General features: G+C 40.2%; 1 protein-coding gene across 10 annotated transcripts in view; it reads left to right on the top strand.

Annotated features, from left to right (window-relative positions):
• LOC104943359 (plectin-like) overlaps positions 1 to 20,373 on the top strand; it is a 78,575-nt gene that overhangs the window by 25,172 nt on the left and 33,030 nt on the right. For 2 of the 10 annotated variants that reach the window (XM_010768723.1, XM_010768729.1), the window contains exons 2-7: positions 6,035 to 6,096; positions 13,324 to 13,338; positions 14,514 to 14,603; positions 16,459 to 16,536; positions 16,647 to 16,751; positions 18,280 to 18,446. In XM_010768723.1, the coding sequence (XP_010767025.1) occupies positions 6,035 to 6,096; positions 13,324 to 13,338; positions 14,514 to 14,603; positions 16,459 to 16,536; positions 16,647 to 16,751; positions 18,280 to 18,446 (517 nt within the window). Of the gene's footprint in view, positions 1 to 3,183; positions 3,613 to 6,034; positions 6,097 to 13,323; positions 13,339 to 14,513; positions 14,604 to 16,458; positions 16,537 to 16,646; positions 16,752 to 18,279; positions 18,447 to 20,373 lie in introns of those variants that run through there. The other 8 variants (XM_010768730.1, XM_010768731.1, XM_010768726.1 and 5 more) reach the window with 8 other exon arrangements.

Below are 20,373 nucleotides of genomic sequence, written 5' to 3' on the forward strand. Positions count from 1 at the left end.
TTAATGGCGAAGGATCTGTTGCCATGGTAACGCCACATTAAGTAACATCAACCTAGGGCTGAGTTCAAGGGCCGGTGTTAACACATCATGTGATAGTTTGGTGTGCGAGTCTGAGCATGTCAGTTTGAGTCATGACATCATTGGTGTTCCATGGCGAGGGACCGCCTAGCATCGAGCAAGACGCAAATTTGGCGACAAATCACGTGAAAGAAAAGAAACTTTCCTTGATAACTTTCTAATTGCCCCATGTTCAAGTAGCTACCGACCTCGAACGATTTCGAGTCCGTACGGATAAAGTCCTAGGAGAAGATAGGAATTATCGTCCTACGTTCGAAATCATCTTCTCCTAGGGACTTTATCCGTACGACTCGAAATTGCGTCGGGTAGCTACTGAGAATGGGCAATTAAAAGTATCAAGGAAGTTTTTTTTCTTCACGTGATTTGGCGCCAAAGTTTGCGTTTGCTCGATGCTAGGCGGTCCCTCGCCATGGAACACAATGATGTCATGACTCAAACTGACATGCTCAGACCGCCACCAAACTTCACATGATGGTTAACACCGCCCTGAACAGCCCTAGGTTGATGTTACTTAATGTGGCGTTACCATGGCAACAGATCCTTCGCCATTAAACACGGTGTCGCTGTAACTCCAATGGACACGATCCCATCGTCCCCCAATCTTCACTTTTATATCACCGGTCCATGCCTCACCAGCTCTACATGAAATCTGAGATCTCATATGCCGTTTCCATGGCAACGCATCCCTCGCCAAAAAACACGATGTTGTTGTAATTCAATGGAAAATCGTCCAAACAGCACCAGACTTCAGACTATCATTGATGGTCCGGCCCTCAACAGCTCTATGTCAATTAGGGGATGTCATCATATGCCATTGCCATGGCGACAAATCCCTCGCTATAAAACACAATGTTGTCCTAATTCAATGGAAAAACTTCCAAACGGCACCAGACTTCAGATGATGACTAATGGGACAGCCCTCAACAGCTCTACGCCAATTATGGGATGTCATCATATGCCGTTGCCATGGCGACAGATCCCTCGCCATGAAACACGGTGTTGTCCTAATTCAATGGAAAATCGTCCAAACGGCACCAGACTTCAGACTATCATTAATGGTCCGGCCCTCAACAGCTCTTTGTCAATTATGGGGTGTCATCATATGCCGTTGCCATAGCAACGCTTCCCTCGCCAAAAAACCCGGTATTGTCGTAAGTCAACGGAAAATCATCCAAACGGCACCAGACTTCAGAATGATGGCTAATGGTCGCGGCCCTTCAACAGCTCTACGCCAATTATGGGATGTCGTCATATGCCGTTGCCATGGCAACAGATCCCTCGCCATGAAACATGGTGTTGTTCCTAATTCAATGGAAGAATCGTCCAAACAGCACCAACTTCAGACTAGCATTAATGGTCCGGCCCTCAACAGCTGTCAATTTGGGCAGTGGTTCCAACCTTCTTCCCAAGAGCCCCCCCAAATGACCCCTCGTTGGAAGTTGTCGGCCCCCCCCCCCACAACACACACACACACACACACACAGGGGGGGGGGGGGGAGGGGGGCGCAATAGCGGTAATTAAAGTTTTAAAAGTCTCAAAGAATGCTAAAACTACTGTCACAACTGGATGAAGTTGGAAGTATTTTGTTAAAGGAGGATGAAAGCGTGAAATTAAGTAGCACTATTGGACTGACTTTGATGGTTATTGGACTCAGGATTTAATTCATTTGTGATTCCCGCTGTAGGAAGAAATTAAAGGACTGCGCAAGTGCAAACAATTCACAATGGATTTAAANAAATGTATTATCTTTTCAATTTACACACGGCATCTATTGCACGTCTGTCCGTCCTGGGAGAGGGATCCCTCCTCTGTTGCTCTCCCTGAGGTTTCTCCCATTTTTCCCTTTAAACTGTGGGTTTTCTCTGGAAGTTTTTCCTTGTACGATGTGAGGGTCTAAGGACAGAGGGTGTCGTATTGTCATACTGATATTCTGTACAAACTGTGAAGTCCACTGAGACAAATGTAACATTTGTGATATTGGGCTATATAAATAAACATTGATTGATTGATTGATTGATTTTAAAATGTTCTGGGCTTTTGTTAGTAGACCTCAACAATGGAATTATGATCAGTAGAAATGGCCATGACATGGGACCTTTAACAACTTATTAAGTAGTCAAAACTTCTATTTCTTCTTCATGCAAATATATCACTTGTGGGAAATGATGTGGTTTCAAGGATGTGATCTTAGAAATATGCTTTTTCATTGAGAAAAACATCTGTGTGGATATAAGTAATGCGTGTTGCACTGTATTTGCCGTTCTAAACACCATCTGCTTGCACTTCTTTGGCAAAATCTAATGGATAACAGGAACTGAAGCACTTGATGTTTTCCAATTTGTTAGGATTAGAGACACGGAAGTGAAGTTCCGCTGAGAATTGGCTGGACAAACACATTGTTTCCAAAACGGTCATTAAAGTTGGTCAACAACGGTCATCTAAGGGCAACATATGTTATAAACTAGAAATAATTATTAAATGAAAAAGTGACAAAGGCATTGCAACAATGAATCACAGTCATGGTGCTTCAGTGGGTGTGCTGATTTTGTAGAAAGATCATGCCCAAACAGAGTTATAAACTGCTGTATATCTCAGAGACTCCTTGGTGTTCAGGGTGTGGTCATGCATCACTAGCAGCCCTTCCCAGTGTATCTCCTCCACATCTTCTCTCTTCCTGTTTTCGTCACAGTGAGTAACTAATGTTAAATGTCAGAGAAATGCAGTGAATAAGTAATAACCCTGAGGACGTGTGTTCGTGAGCTTTTGGCTATAAATGAGTGAAACTTTTAACCTTGTTGTTTTTTGGGCTCTTGTTGGATAACTACCTTTGGGCATACATTGTAAGTTGCTCATTGAAGTTCAATTCAGTGTAAAAAGTAGAGAAAAGATCTACACACACCTTTTAAAGATTTTTTTACAATCCCAACTGACTCAGCTTGTGTGAGTTTTTTTCTTTATGTGATAGCACATGCAGGTTACCACACCTCGCCTATCTGCGAAGCTGCATGAGGAAGGGGTGTGTTCGGAGCCCCGCCCACCCTGTCCTCAGAACACTAGCACCACTAAATACACACTCGCTCATCACACACATGGACAGGCCCAGACTTCATAGCCCACAGGCACCATATCCTAGGAAAGGAATAGAGTGAGCGAGAGAAGAGAGGAGAGGGAGAGAGGGAACAAAAAAACATAAGGAGGAAAGAGACGGGCAAACCCAAAGAAGGAGTGAGGAGTTTGAAGGCGAGGGAAATCATAGGTTTGTGGGAGTGGATTGCGGCCACAGGATTGCTCTGACGGGCCAACGTGCCAGAGGGACAGATAGACGCCAGAGAAGCAGAAGTTGATATCAAGGGGGGGAAACTTCGCCAAGGATATTTTTAAAAAAAAAAGATTTTTATTCTGACAAACGGTGACAATGAACTCTCAGCAGCAGAGGTACAGGAATGTCTCCTCTGGTGGCATGGACAAAGAGAGGACGTCCTCAGAGGAGGGGTATTACCAGGGGATGCTGAAGGCAACGGACGGCAGGAAAGGTAAAAGTGTAAGGGAAATAGCTTGACTCCAAGTCTTGATCTTGATCCATTTGATCGTGCATGTGCGGGATGCCGCTGTGCACGAATTAAGGGTTTTTCCACGAAGAGGAATGAAGAGAGTTTAATCTCATTACAGCGTTGGAGAAGCTTAAAGAGTTTGAAGACTTCAAAAATAATGAGTGCTGACTGGTTAGTGATTTGTATAATGCAGTGTTATATACATCAGTAAGTCTATCTGTCTGATTTGAAATGTAATGGTTGGTTTGGTGATGTCACAAGTGTGTTTGGATGGTTTTAGATATTCTAGTAATCAAAAAATTTACAGACATGAGTTTATTTTCTGATTGGACTGTACTGTCCAGTGGTTCTCAACTCTGTGACTTAAAAGATACTCCCCTTTTCTAATGCATCAGCAGCTTCCTCTTTTCGTATTGGTCAGCAAAGCCCATTCACACTTATTGTTGTGTAGCATACAGTACTTGTGTTTTGGGTTGATTGAGTCAGCAAAGCTACAGTCTATTTGCCTGTAGTTGTGATGTATCCAGGATAACTGGTGTGAAAGAATGAATGATATCTTCCTTGTTTTTGTTGCATTAATCCGATCCTCTTTTTTCCCCTATTAATGTCTTGTTTTACCATGCATTGGTGCTGTATACAGTCTTTAACACAATTTAAATCAGACATGGTTTTTGTGTGTTTCCTCTTATCAGCCTAATAACTTTTTGTCAAATATTAAATAGTGTCCGGAAACGGGGTTTTAAAAAAAAAGTAACAATATCAGAATAGTTTTATGTTAATGCTAATATTTGATCATATTGTATTATAGGTTAATCGTATATTTTGATTGTAAAATCTTAATTCACAAAGTAACTCGTAACTGAAATCAAGTCAGTAAAAAGTACTAATAATTATATCAAAATACAAAGCAGCATAAAATGGAAATACCCAAGTACCTTAAACTGTTAAACTTGAGTGCAGTATCTAAATAAATCTACCTAGTTACAGTACTTTCCACTACTGGTGATGACCTTTTTGCTGTTTTGGAATATAAGCTCCACACATCAGTGAAACCTGTTTGTGTGGTGAAATTTGATACATGAAGTTCAGCCTCTATAACCTCACATAGCCTTCACCTACAAAAAGCAACGAGTCCACGAACAGAACAGGATTGGGTAACGTGGTGTGAACAGACTGCAGGGACGCAACAGGTCAAGGTGAAACCACTTTGTCCTCGGCCTGATCTGAGTGTGTGTCGCCAATCATAACGCTTCCACTCTGGGTAACATTTTACCCTTTGGGAGGAAGTAGGACCACATAGTAAAGCACCCCCCCCCGCCCCCCCTCTTTGAATGATAAATGAGGAGGTTAAAGGTCTGATGTGTCTATGTATGGTTTCCATGGAAACGTAGTCCCATAAAGGATTTGCAGAAGTGGTTGCTAACACCCTCCTGAGAAAGCAAACGTAGCCTCTGGGCGCCGATTTGGTTGAATCACAGCTCTTTGCTTTTCATAGCTGGGTGTGTCACTATGAGTTATCTGGCTCCTTTCAAACTGATAAGACAGAGGACTTTGTGTTGGCATTCATACTTTATTACGGCCGGATGTGAATGAAATGATTTGCTATGTGAGTCAGTTAAGGTGGATATGTCAGTAAAAACACATTAGGGAAGCAACAGATCATCTGTTTCAGAATAATTTATTTATCGTTTCATGTGCAGGATGTCAAAAAGTAGTTAAAACGCTTGTCAAAGGTTTTTATAGAGTCCAAGTTGATTATTGTTTGTCTATTAAATAATTGCAGATTTTGTTCGCATGGCTGAAAACAGACTGTCTGTTCATAATAACTGTTGCCACACCTTGTGGTTTTTGACTGATCTCCAATGGGAACATGGGCGTGTGCAGGTTTGTTTTCTTAGTAGGTGTGCTCCTTGCCAAGGTCTTGTTCTTTCTTGTTGGAAAATTGCACTCTCTAATAGTTATGCCAAGTCTTGGGATCATTTTGCAGGGATCTTTGGACCTCAATAATATTTTGGCCCATAAGATGGAATCCTTTAATTAAGTTTTCTGCCCAAGAGCACAGTCGGCAGCAGTGTCATAAAGCGAGACGCGACAATGCTATTACAACGTTTTCTTGACAATAGCGGCTCATCTTCCCACGATGAATGTTCTCTGATGTGGTCTGAATCAGTATCAGGCATGCACAGTCAGGACACATATTTTCACCCAGTGACGAATCCTTTTGTCCTACAGAAATCAAACAAGTCTGGCATTTTAGGGATTTCCTTTGCTGATGCTATGTCACATGCATGAGCTGTACATCCATCATTTGCTGTTCTTTTTGAGTTGCAACAAAACCTTAGCACCTGTTTTTAAATGATTTCTTAAATGTCTGATGATTAACGATGGTTTGTCTATTTTGCAGATGAACGAGATCGAGTACAGAAAAAGACCTTCACTAAATGGGTCAACAAGCACTTGATAAAGGTAAGACCTGTTCCTGATTGTTGCTGTTTCTTATGGTACTTTAAAGGCCAACAATGTCATGCTACATTTTTATTTTAACGCAGACAAGTCACACTATGCACAAAACGGGAAGGGACATTGGAGACCTAGACCTCTGCCACAAAGGGCCTATCTCTCAATATTACCGAAAGGGAAAACAATTATTTGTTTATACTCTCTGTGATTCAGATACTCCCATAAATGTACCTCATTGGGTTCTTCATTGGCCCTTGTCACACCTTCCTTCGGTAAAAGGACCTGAGAACCTCTAACAGAACAACATAGATGTATTATTCATATTTTGTATCACTTCAGTGTTAGATCTGGTTGGAAGTAATGATGGAAAATAAGCTTATGATACATTTTTTAAGTCTGAAGAAAATGTTTTCTCTCTTGTGTTTAACATTGGGGAAAAAAGGTGAAAAAAGGTTTTGCTAGAAGAATCTTTAAAAATTATTAATTTTTCAAGTCAAGATAACAGGTGAAACATTTTTTTTTGGCGTCAGATGTTTTTTTTTTGGCAATGTCGTTGTAACCCTTTTTTGGCCACAAGAGGCGAAAGTGCACCATTATCCCCTGTTCTACTAAACTACTAAAAAAATATTTTTTTTTCTAGCCAAAAGAAGACATAACAATAATGTTACTTTACTTGTAAAGCACATTATATAAATCTTTTGTATAAAGTAAAAATAAAAAACATCTTGGAATCTTATTTCGAACATTGTGTAGTGGTGCACTTCAGCCTCCTTTGGACAACATGAGTATTACAACAACAAACAGTTATACATTTACATTTTTTATTAACTTGCCAAAACTTATTTTCTTTAAACCACATTTTTTTAATTATGAGAAAATACCATGGAACATTAAGCATACAAACACTTTATCTCACCTTGCACAACGTTTTTCCTCACCTGCTTCACAAATATAACCGGAAAAAAATAATGTAAAATTAACCTCCTGGCAAAATATGTTTCAGAAGAACACCTGAGGCCTGTACTACGAAGCTGGATTTTCGCTTACCCTGTTAACTTCAAGGAAAGCTTGGGCTTTCCGGTCCTACGACGCTGGTTCTCTTTTTAGCAGGCTAGATTTCCATGGTAACTTATGCTGTGCGGCTAACCTGGTCGGGACCAGGTTAGGTTGCAGGCTAAGAGCTCAACTCAGTGAAAGCACTGCCTGCTGACCAATCAGAGCTCAGTGTGCGGAGTTTAAAGCGATCAAGTCATATTACAGGAGAAAGGAAATACAGAAAAGCTGCCGTTGCAGGAAAGACGGCCGGCAAAAATCCCCGACTGTGTGAACGTGAACATTAATAGAATATCACCTCCCATCTTCAGAGCAATCTGACTATTATAACATTAGCGTTAAGAAAGCTTACTTAAATATCTGCCACAACATAAGTAACCGGATCAAAGTAACATTATGTACAGTCCGCGGCATATCACAGTGCAGACTTCGATGTGTCCCATTATCATTCATATCACGTCATAATCCATCATATATTTTCTTATCTGAGTCAGCTTCTTGAGCCGTATCTGGCCGTGCAACAAAGTGTCACGTACTGTATGCAGAAGTATTATTTTTAAACAACACATTAAGTTGACGAAACACTCGAGTCAAATGTAATTAAAGTCAGATCCACTCGTGTCTTAGACGGGGCAGTGATATCATAAATCTGTTAATGTACGCATTCAAACACTTTTTCTTTTACCAGCTGTATTCACCTTGCAGGTGCAACTATGTTGCNGTACCTTGCTGTACATAAATTACAGTAATTACCTGTATTTTTACACTTTTACTGTAGAATTAATATAACACATTAGCCAGTAATTTACTGTAAATATAAAAATGTAAATAATACGATATTATATTGTAAATCTGACTAGTTAACTGGGATTTTACCATAACTACACAATTCAATCAGCTCAATCAACAAAGAAAAACAAAGAAAATGCCCATTTTAACTTTGTATTACTCCATTGAAGTGTAAAGTACATTTCACAGTGTCTTGGACATGTTGTTACGGCCCCAACCTTTACTCCGCGGTAGTGGCTCCTGCTGAGACCCGCAACATGAAAGAAAACACGCAATAACCGGTACTTGGTAACGAGCATTTATTGATAATCAGCCGTTTGCTCACACAAGCGAAATGGGAAACAAAAAGAGGTCTGGAGGACCGGCCAAAAGGAACAAACAGAAGGAAGGAACCCGAGCCAGCCACACCACGGACCGTAGGACCCAGAGCTCCCCCCACCCCCTAACCAGAAATCAATTATAAACCCTGTGGGAAACAAAATAAAGCAGCGAAAACTGGACTACCAGGGGGGTATACTACGAAGCAGGATTTTCGCTTAGCCGGCTAACTTCAGGAAAAAGTTGGGGTTTCCGGTCCTACGAAGTTGGTTCTCTTTTTAGCAGACTAGATCTCCTTGGTAACTTATGTTGTGTGGCTAACCTGCCCCGGAGCAGGTTAGGTTGCAGGCTAAGAGCTCAACTCAGTGAAAGCACTGCCTGCTGACCAATCAGAGCTCAGTGTGCGGAGTTTAAAGCGATCAAGTCATATTACAGGAGAAAGGAAATACAGAAAAGCTGCCGTTGCAGGAAAGACGGCCGGCAAAAATCACCGACTGTGTGAACGTGAACATTAATTCAATCAGGAGAGACGTGATGTATGAAATACATGTTTATTATCGGGACCCATGACATGCGGGAATAGTGATTGACGTATTACAACAAGTAACTGTAATGATGTTTTGGCGATTAGGCCCCGGGTTTGCAGATGATCATTCAGGAGGGAAAGAACCGCTCTGATGAACCCCCCGGGGTCTAGACACTGGTGGTGGTGATAGTAGTTCGTCCGATCTGATCGGACGAACTACTATCACCACCACCAGTGTCTAGACCCCGGGGGGTTCATCAGAGCGGTTCTTTCCCTCCTGAATGATCATCTGCAAACCCGGGGCNCGGCACACTGAGCTCTGATTGGTCAGCAGGCAGTGCTTTCACTGAGTTCATCTCTTAGCCTGCTCCGGGGCAGGTTAGCCGCTCAGCATAAGTTACCATAGAGATCTAGCCCGCTAAAAAGAGAACCAGCGTCGTAGGACCGGAAACCCTNGCGTTGACACCTGAAATGACAACTGACGGAGAGGGGAGAGCAGATTTAAAGGGGTTAGCAGGTACGATGATTGGCTAGCTGGGGTGTGATGCCCCTGATCACTTATTGAGATAACATGTGGCACCCGATAATGTTGTCTTCCTGATTGAACTTGCGCTGAGCTACATTAGAATATCACCTCCCATCTTCAGAGCAATCTGACTATTATAACATTAGCGTTAAGAAAGTTTACTTAAATATCTGCCACAACATTAGTAACCGGATCAGAGTAAAATTAAGTACAGTCCGCGGCATATCACATCATAATGTATCATATATTTCCTTATCTGAGTCAGCTGAGCCGTATCTGGCCGTGCAACACTCAGTGTCACATACTGTATGCAGAAGTATTATTTTAAGCAACACATTAAGTTGACGAAACACTCCGGACAAATGTAATTAAAGTCAGATCCACTCGTGTCTTAGACGGGGCAGTGATATCATAAACCTGTTAATGTACGCAACACTTTTTCTTTTACCAGCTGTATTCACCTTGCAGGTGCAGCTATGTGGCTTTTATCCTGGATAAAGTGTTTAAGTCAAGTTTAACTTCTTCATATTTGACTAATATCATAGTTGACTTTTCATTCAGGAAGTATTACGCTGCGCTGTCAGAACGCTTGTCCATGTTTGTGATTGGTCGAATGCTCCAAATACCACCCCTTTCATGTGAACGCGCACCTAACTAGATAGGACACGGCTGGCTTGAGCGATCCACTTGATAACCAGCGTCGTAGTACAGTTTAGCGACAGCGCGTATGTTTTGGATTAGGCCAACCGGCTAACTCAAACATATCCAGGTTAGGAAAATCCAGCTTCGTAGTACAGGCCTCTGTTCTTAAGTCATAAACACAGGAGAGAAAACTATTTTCATCAGACATAGAAAAAATTGTAGACTTAGACCACCAGAAAATAAAAAGAAGAAAAACACTAGCCTCCCAGGGCTACCGTAGTTGTCTAATTAAATTACCAGAATACAATGTTATGTCATGGTGTGAATTAAGTGACAGGCCATAATGATCTAAAATGCAATCCATCTCCCGCTTTGCAAATTGTAAACAAAAGTGAAAGTTATTTCCAACACCTCTGCCCCTCTCACATAAACACACATTAGCTGGTCATTTATCATCTCACACTCGGCCTCTATAGTGCGCTGTGATGGGGAAGCTTACCAGAAGTCCAGTCTGTCACCAGCTGACCGCCTGTGTAAACCGTCCATCAGCGGTCGTCCACTCTCACCTACCTCACTCCCAAGTCTATAACTAGACCTGAAAGCCCTCCAATGCATCAACCTTTCATAGAAGTAAACAGGTCAGGATGGGGTAAAGTCAAACAGGCCGTATTCTTCACTCTGCAGTTTCTCGTTAGGAGTGAAAAATGACCCCCCGGAAAACAATACCCCTCCCACAGAGAAGTATAAATATCCTCACTTGTGCCACTTTTCTTCCAGGAAACTCATGTTGGCAGCAATGAATTAACAGCCCTGCTTCCACATTATTTCTGTATTACAGACACAGGGCCATTCATTGTTTTTTATAGGGAAAAATAAGCACAAAGAGTGTTTTCCTTTCCATGAGTGTGCAGTGCTATTTTCTTTAGCTACCACAGTTTGAGAACACACTGTAGACTCCCCTCTTTTTTCTCTGTGAATTTTGGAGGGTGAGTCACAGACATCTGGACTCACTTAGCTTCTTCTGTAAAGACAAATTCTGGTATGGGCCCGGAGCCAGCGGTGGGTAAGGCCAACGGTAGCACATGTGCTGCACAGACTTCTGGGTCTGTTTGGCTTCCTGCGTAATATCCGGCCTTAAATGACAGGCACGCATTGAAGCGTGGGAAATATAGGCTGAAACTATTAGTAGTTTGACAATTAATAAAATAGCAAAAGTAGGCAAAAACAATTCAAAGTCCAAGGTGATGTCTTTAAATGTCTTGATTTATAAGTCCAAAACCAAAATGTATTCAGTTTAAGATGATGCAGAAGAAAAAACAAGGAATTGTCATATTTGAGAGTCTTGAAACAGATTTGTTTACCTTTTTTGCTTAAAAGAAACGTTATCGCTTATTGATTATCAAAACAGTTTGTCATTATTTTTCCACCAAGCTTTCAATTCAGCTCTGTTGATCTCTGTTGGGAAGTTGCCCAAGTATTAACATCAACATTGTTGTTTATATATATAAAAAAATCCATACTACATGAGCAGACCATTGCTTGTTTTTCAAAAAGTTTAGCACATCAATATTCTTGTCAAAAATGTAACTTTTAACTAAGAAGTGCAACAGATACAAAAAAAAAGAGTTGGTTAGGAAAATGTTAACTCCTTGGTTGAACATGAACCAACGCTCCTCTAAACGGATTTAATGGCTTTACGGTTGGTTTGACAGGGGCATGACTATAGGTGGGGTGCATCCATAAAGGGCCACTGAGTGGTTTCCCTATAAATCTTTTTATGCTGTGGGACGTCACACCAGCAGCAGAACAAACCTCTGTTTTCAAGCAGATTTCTTACATTTACTTAGAGGGGTTGCACAAGATGACGCAACCAAGGCATGTTAAGTGTTCTGTCTGCAGACAGAGGACCACAGTCCTTTTTTTTAGGGGGGGGGCTGTAAGCTACTGTATGTGTGCTAATGATTATCACCTTGAATAGTTTACAGGACAGCTCATTTGAACTCAGACAGGGTAATACATTTGTAGCACAACACCTTCCTTTCAGCTGTAACAGTGGGGCAGGTCACATGGAGCAGGGACTCAAGTAATTGAGGGGTGACGATGGAGGACACTTGAGTACGCACATGGCGGGGGGAAACACTAGAGAGTTAAAGACGTAAATAGTTTATATACATCGCTTTGAAACCTCCCCAGTTCATTACTAACATAATTAAATAATCGAATAAATAATTTACTCATAATAAAACATTAAATCCGAATAATCACAAAAGGCAAATATTTCTGTTCTTAATCTAATCCATGTTCTAATCCATTTTGCTCATTGCATACATTTCCAGAACAGTTATATTTTCACTGGATAAAGCCAGGTTAAAGATGTTACAGAGGACATTTTGCATATCTCTGTGTATCACTCAATAAAACAGTCATACAAATATATCAGATTTCACCATGGTTTCTGGAATACAATGTTATATGAATGAAATATTCACAAACCACTATTGCAAACTCTTCAGAATATAGATAGGAATAAAACTAGAGAGAATTTTATTTTAATTCTAAGAATAAGGCATTTAAATCTATGTATTATTACATTTTGCACAACACTACAGTTGAATAGTGTCAACATCTTCAACTGAAAGAAATGTCCCGTTTTTACTTACCCTTATTAGGACAAGTATTGTTTGCTTTAACAAGTTTTCTGAAATTCCAGGTCAAAATATTAAAATAATACGTTATCTGATGCTAGCTTTTTCAGAGTTGAGGAGGCAGAAATAGACAAAGTTAGTGAAATACACACCGTTACAATAGTTTTAAAGAAGTTTTGGAAGCCATATGGCTTACACTCCCAAAATGTCCGACTTAATATAATTGTGAAACTAATGTTAAACTCAAGAATATAAATATTTCTATTACAGTTCAGTATTCAATGTGATCAAACCACATATTATCACATCTTGAGAATGTTTTCAATGTGTAGACAGTGAACCCTAGTGGTGGCACTGTTGGTTACCTTCACAAAAAGGAGGATCACATGTAAGGTTTGGATAACTGTGTTGAAACTGTTGCCGAGAGAAATTAGACGCTGTTGAAACTTGCATGAGAAATGTGCTTTCATTCCATTTGAGGGCCAACGCCTTCTTCACGCACATGACCAAACACACTTGCATTACAGATGCCAAACTCAATCTGGTCATAGCACTAATAAAAAGTGTTAAATCTTCCTGTCTAATACCATCATCTTAATCAGCTAAATTCACATTTCGTCCAGACAAATTCTCGTCATTTCATTGTCATTTATTTCTTCTCCTCTTCTCTCCTCCTTTGTTTCAAATCTTTCCCTTTCTCCATTGCTCATCCATCTGCTGTCCTCTTCACGAAGCATCAGAGGGCAGAGGTAGGTACTGGCATCGAGCCTGACTGTTATAAATGTCTGGTCATGGGGACTTTGCATGGAGGCCAACCTCACATGTTTTCCCAACCCTCTCTTTTATTAAAATCTGTTTTCTGGTTGCAACTACACCACACCTTAGTTCTATGAAAAGTGAATGCATGGATCCATTAAGTGTCCTTGTCTTGTTTGTGTTTATGATGATTTTTGGGTCACTTATCTGGGTTTTACACATGGCCATCTATCACTTTTCAGGGATGACAGCTGACATTTTGCATTGGCAGTAGTAGTCAGGCTTGGCTGCTCAGGGCTATGTATTCCTGACCTGTGTAGAACTGTACTAGTTGAGAGAACACTCTGAGCACTGCTTAAAACTTATATACTGTAACACAGCTGGATAGCACTTAAATTATCAATATAAAGCACTTCTATTATATCTGAAAATGTTAACAAAAATACTGCATCCACAAAATTATCATTTGGTATCAATTACTCACCCTGTAAACATTTTGTTCTTGCATGGTTCCAGTAGAAAGAAAAAATCCCCAAACTTGATCATTTGAATTGAATGGGGGCGGTGTTTAACACGAGCAACACCTCTTAGATTATCAACACACAACTTTCTTTATAATCCAAGTCTCATTGATCAAGTTGTATGTTCCCTAATTCCCAAACAAATGAATTTCCACTAAAACCTTACTATTTAAAACCTGTACAGACTTGCATGAGTAGCGCGCTTGCCAAAGTCTTCATGTGGAAGTATGGTTTTAGTGAGACTTTTCAGAAAGTAGTTAGCATAAAATAAGATGAATGAGAATTGGATTGAAGGGGTGAGGTGTAGATACAATAGTTGTCTTTATCGGGATGAAGCAATCCTTTAAATTGATTTATTTCATCATATTTGACATAGCTTTAACAAAATCTGCACCAAAAGTTGTTTCCATTAACTAAAGTAAATTCGGCCATCAACAACCAACTTTGTAAAAGAACCAGAATGTTGATTGGATAGAAGACAATCTAAATAAAGTGCTAATATTGTGTTCGTCTTCATTGAGTATTTAAACAAATGTACCAGCTGGTATTCCAGAAAAGCTTTCCTTTTTAAACTATATTGGTAATTTGGGTATTTCTTTTTGTTTGCATCTTGAATCCTTGTGACACTATTTTTGTTTCTCCTGCAGTCGCAGCGTCATGTGACAGACCTGTATGAAGACCTTCGAGATGGACATAACCTGATCTCCCTGCTGGAGGTCCTCTCCGGGGACACGCTGGTGAGTATCCGCCATGATGTCCGCATTCTGACCTTGGCTGGAAGCAACAAAGACACTGAAGCTTGGCTGCTTCTTCAACCTCAACCATCCTCCAACCAACACCTAATCCAGTCTAATTACATAAAGAGTACTTATGTGCAGCCAACCTGGAATATCATCCCTGTGGCAACAAATTGTAACCAATCGCAGCCAAGGTGTCACTCAAAGGCTTAACCCCAACTGAACCTACCAGAACAAAGACTTTCCTTACTTACAGCAGCTCCTGACTCTACAATACACTGCCACATTTTTGCCTGCTGCTATCTTTTATAGTCTGGTTCCAAGTAAATACAGACATTTTGGTTGCTTTCTATTCAGGTGTCTATAGGATGTCCTGTGTCACACCAATGACTGTTCTTTCTGACCAATCAGGGGGCAACAGTATTACTAATCCATATTTAGTATCGGCACAGCTTAATTGGGACCTTTATTGTGGTAATACTAAAAAAAAGTACCAGGAACTATTTTACTATTGGGTGGCTGTGGCTCAGGAGGTAGAACTGCTGTTGATCAATCGGAATGTCCCTTTGTTTAATTCTTAGCTGCCAAAGTCCAAACGTCGATGTGTGCTTGGGCAAGATAGTTAACCCAAAATTGCTTCCATTGGCCAACCGTGTGTGATTTTGTATGAATGTTAGTTTCCCTAAGAGAAGGTCACACATACAGTACTGGATAGGCGTTCTATAAATGCAATCTATTTAACATCAGAACTTTTTTTTAAGTTAGGTTGAGAAGTACCATGCAGTGGAACGGCAGTTTACAACTCAAATCTTAAGACTGACACATACAATTTCAAAGTCAGCCACTGGATACTTTATTTATTTCATTACCCTAGGGCTCAGATGTGTACAGAAGCTTCTTTGCTGAAGTCATCATTGCTGCGTCCGCCGCCTCTGCTCATCTTCTGAACGCTTCCATAGCCTTGACACATTAACCCCACCTTGGCCTGTGTGTGTGTGAACTATACTTCTTTCTGATGTTCCTTCTCTACTCCTTCTCTTCGTCCTTTCACTTTTTCCTTCTTATAACCTTCCTCTGTGTGTGCTGATCTTTGCCGCCTGGCCTCCTCTATTTGCACTGCTCTTGCTGGGGCTAGCCGAGGGAGAAAGACGTGGGCAGGAGCGCTCGGTTGGTGAGTGGGTTGATAACTTATAGTAGACATCCTTTTTGTTTCTTCTTCTTATTATAACTCATCCACGCTTTCTCAGTGATCTGGCTGTGCATGGTATCTGGACCTCCTTCATGGCGATTCAACTGTTTTGTTGCCTTTTTTCTTTCTGTCATTCACAGGCTTGCTTTTAGCATGTAGCAACTGGATAAAAAACAATACTTTGTTTTGCCTAGCAGTGTTTGTATTTGTTTAGGGAGTTTGCTCTGATAAGTACCATTACTTTGCTGATTTATATTTGAAGTTCAAAATAGCTTGCAGTCAGATGACTTGAATAATACAAAACTATGAATCAGTGGAAGCTATAATTATGCTGCTGTAATAAATATTCAAAAAGGTTTATGAATCCAACATTATACTTGTTTCCCTATACGTGTTAAACACAGTATCAGTTCAAATTAATTAGAATGTACAAATGTTTGATTAAATCACAACACCGATCCACCTGAATTATTTGTTTAGAAGAATTTTCCAAGATTCACTGGTTCTTGCTACATTTGTCCTTCCTGTTAAATGTCTTATTTTTAGTTTTCCTTCCCCTGTATTTCTCTGTCCGTAAAACGTTTTGTCTCCTACACCATCAGTATACCAAGTGGTTCAACTCAACGTCTTTCATGTGACTGACTATCTTTTGTTCTCTTCTCTCAGCCCAGGGAAAAGGGTCGAATGCGATTCCACAAACTGCAGAATGTACAGATAGCACTGGACTTCCTCAGACACAGACAGGTATGACACATAAATCAATACCCTAAACACAACCAAACACTTTCAATAGCACGACACGAGACAAGTCATTATGTTTTCACGTGAGTATCACCTTGTTTTCTTTTTCTCAGGTCAAGCTGGTTAACATCAGAAACGACGACATCGCAGATGGGAACCCCAAGCTGACCCTGGGCCTAATATGGACCATCATTCTCCACTTCCAGGTCTCCTCCTCTGTCAGTTTTGTGTTACATTTTATTATCCCTCTCTATCTCTGGGATCAACGCCTGTCAGCTGCTGTTTCCCCATCTACCGGGAACCAATCAGAATGGAGTCTGCTCTTCGAAATGTATCTTAAAAGTGAAATTCTCCAATCGAAAAATAGTATAATTACCATATCTTTCCATTTGTGGAAGTATTCATGAAATTGGCAACAGTCTAAAGTAATAAAACACCATCAGGGTGTGTTAGTGTGAGTCACGTTCCCGCTAAATCCCAAGAGGAGGGTGTGTCAGGAGTGTACTTGATTTCAGGCTATACTCCCAAACATATCCCTTATAACCTTTTCCTTTGTATGCCAAGCAGAATTCCCCTGGCATCAGCCTTATTATGCTGGACCACACCTTTTTATATCAGATGATTCTGATTGCCTTTATCATGGGAAATAAAGGAGGCATTGGTGGTGAGGGGGGTGAAGGGGGTGAGCGGGGTGAGGGGTGCTCTGGTGAAGGTGCCATTGTATTACATAATGAGCAATGTTCCCCGAGTCTTTATCCGTTGATAGAATCAAGAGGAAAATAGCCGGGTGTTGGCTACGGTGAGTCATAGAGATCAAAAGGGAGTGGAAAATTCCCCTTTCCTCGTGTAACGTAGTTTGAAACCCCACAATATGATTATCCTCAGAGAATTTAATTTAGACAGATAATAGGATTTAGTACGATCTGAGGTAAACAAAAGTGGAGAGAAGATTAGATATTAAAGAGTAACTCTAATCCTTTATCAGATCGTAGACATGTATTGTATATAGCTGACATGCTTTTTGAAGCAAACAAAAACTCAGAAATATGACACAACACCATTTCCTCCCCTTAGCACGTTCTAAATGGCTTCTCTATTATTCCTTATAAACGTTCTATTAATGTATTATAATCAGCATATAGTGACGTATATATATTTAGTCATAGATATTCATGATGCTATATAACAATAAACACTATCCATTATAAAGCATGTTAGGATAAATGTAATGATACTTTATAACTGCTGATCACATAGTGACATAAATGATAGAGTATAATAATTTCACTTTTGTAGAACTTTACTAAAAGCAAACAATGACTACATACTAATAATAATCAAATTATAATGCATAATACATTCATAATAATAATCACATAAGTATGTCTATTATGCGTTACAGACATGGTTATATAGAAAGCGGTAACTAAGATTTAAAAAAGAAAGATTATTTCTAATTGATAGATATTTTAGAGGAGGATCATTTGAAAGGCAATACATACAAAAAAAAAGAATAATAAAAACCCCTTCCCCTTAATACCTACCACAAATATAAAGTGATCTTGTTATACAGATGTCAATTAGGACTAATGAAGACATTAACATCGTTGAAAATTAACAATGGGTGTCTGGTGAATCTGTTCAGCATCTTATGGTTTCCACTAACTAATTTCCTCCACATTACTCCAATATGGATTATTGACAAGTTATCCACCCTCCTGACAATGTATTATCTATATATTTTAGATCTCAGAAATTCAGATCGATGGCCTGTCAGAGGACATGACGGCCAAGGAGAAGCTGCTGTGCTGGTCCCAGAAGATGACGGACGGCTACCAGAACATCCGCTGTGAGAACTTCACCACCAGCTGGAGGGACGGCAAGCTCTTCAACGCTGTCATCCACAAACACCAGTGAGTGGGGGCTTTATTTGCTGAGTTTTTGTGTGATCAGCAGGAATGCAATTTGTAGTCGCATGCAGATTACAATAGTCAGCTAAATATATAGAGTAAAATGTCAAATTGAAACATTAAAAGTACAGGGTATTACGACAGCAGTTTTCAGTCTTGCCTGGGCATGCTACCACCTATGGGTTTTGTTTAATAGTGAGTGCAGTGACACAGGAGTGGGATCTGGGCGCTCTTCCAAAAGTCAAATTACACGCTCTGTAATTAAATCCCACTCTTGTTATTGACAAGAGCTCACGTCTAAATTGTGTACCTGATAACCAAGGCATTGTTTTGATTCTTAGTATTGTATCTAATTAATTTGAATGGAAAGATAGTGCTGTGTTGATTAAATAGTGAATAACCTCCATGTTGTTGCACTAGGGCTTCAATAAATAACATGCACGCCTGTCTGTTTAATCAGGTATAAAAACAGGGAAGCAAAAACACAAACAAAACAAGCATAATTCAGAAATAGCGATGCAATTGTTCTCAACGCAACAGGGGACACTAACAAGTGACGCACACGGCTGTGATACGCTTGTTCTGCTGCAGTTTGTGTCTTAAGTTATTAAAACTTTTTGTGTGATCCCATGATTCAGATATGATATTAGCAAAAATGCTAATGCTAGGTCAACAGCAGATAGCAGATATCTATATCATGAGACCAAAATGTTAAAGACGGATATTTGACTTTATTAAATTCCTAAATGAAGGATGGCAACCTAAAGCACTGAGAACAAAGCGTTCTAGCCAAGTGCATTACATGTAAGTGTCCCCTGGCAACACCAATGCATTGTGGGCTTCTTGTAGCACTTCGACATTCTGGACATGTTCATTTGTTAGTGTTGTATGTATTTGCATTTTTTTTTTTTTCGCAGTGCGTTTGGCTCGAGGCCCAAATTAATATTCTACCTTTCTGTACATGACAGCACTACTGCTTTAATGAAAGCTAAATCGTAATGCCTCTCCATAAACATGACAGGCCTTTAGGCTAGACATACCAAAGTTAGGCGTTGGAGATGAGTCATCCTGTACCACCTTGATATTATAAATCCTCTATTAAACATGATTAGTTTATTAGATTGTTTGGGAACCTATTGATAAAAAGTAAAATATGGACTCTGAAACCAAATATCATAATCCCACTTAAATTGTTGTGTGTTAGGATTGCTTTGTGTGGGAGCATCCTGGGAAACGAAATTGCATTTCTTTCTCAGGAAGATATGTCAACACAACCTAATTATTTGGGCTTCATGCAAAGGAGTGCCGAAATCAAAGTGGCATTAAGGGAAAGTTAAATGCTGAGCACGATTCTTTGGAGCCATTATGCATTGAGAGAAAGAGATGCCTGCAAGGGCAGGTTTCCTTGAAATTAAGGTTGAACCTGGACTTTTTTTCCCTTTTTGGAGACACCTGGGGCTAGATTAGTGCTGCATTTCAAAGCGGTCAGGGGTGCGGTGTGGGCGTAACTGTAACACTTAGTGGCTGCTGCATGAAAACTGTGGCGTTACTTTGTGTTGAGGCAAAGTTAAGGGCATCCCGGAAAATGCGTTCATCATGAGAATTCGAGAGTGTCGAGGGTTTTTTGGAAGAAGGTTTAGTGACTTCCAAAGCTACGGTTAAGTTTAGTTGGCATATAGCTGTTTCAGAAGGATTAAAGGGATCTTCACATGACTACGGACATGTTTGACTATGGATTGGATGGATTGAACCATCAAGCCTTTAAAGGATGAGTTAGCTGAAGCCAGCCCCTGCCGTATTTACTTGGACCATCTGGTAGATTTTTAGGATGCTCAGTTTAAGAAAGAAGTCTAAGAAGAAGAAGGGAAGCCTGGGCTTCATCGGTGGCAGGTCAGGATCCGCCAGCAATGTCGAAAACCGGGTGGTCATG

Source organism: Notothenia coriiceps, unplaced genomic scaffold (genome assembly GCF_000735185.1).
Source record: "Notothenia coriiceps isolate Sejong01 unplaced genomic scaffold, NC01 NC01_scaffold00005972, whole genome shotgun sequence".
Lineage (NCBI taxonomy): Eukaryota > Metazoa > Chordata > Actinopteri > Perciformes > Nototheniidae > Notothenia > Notothenia coriiceps.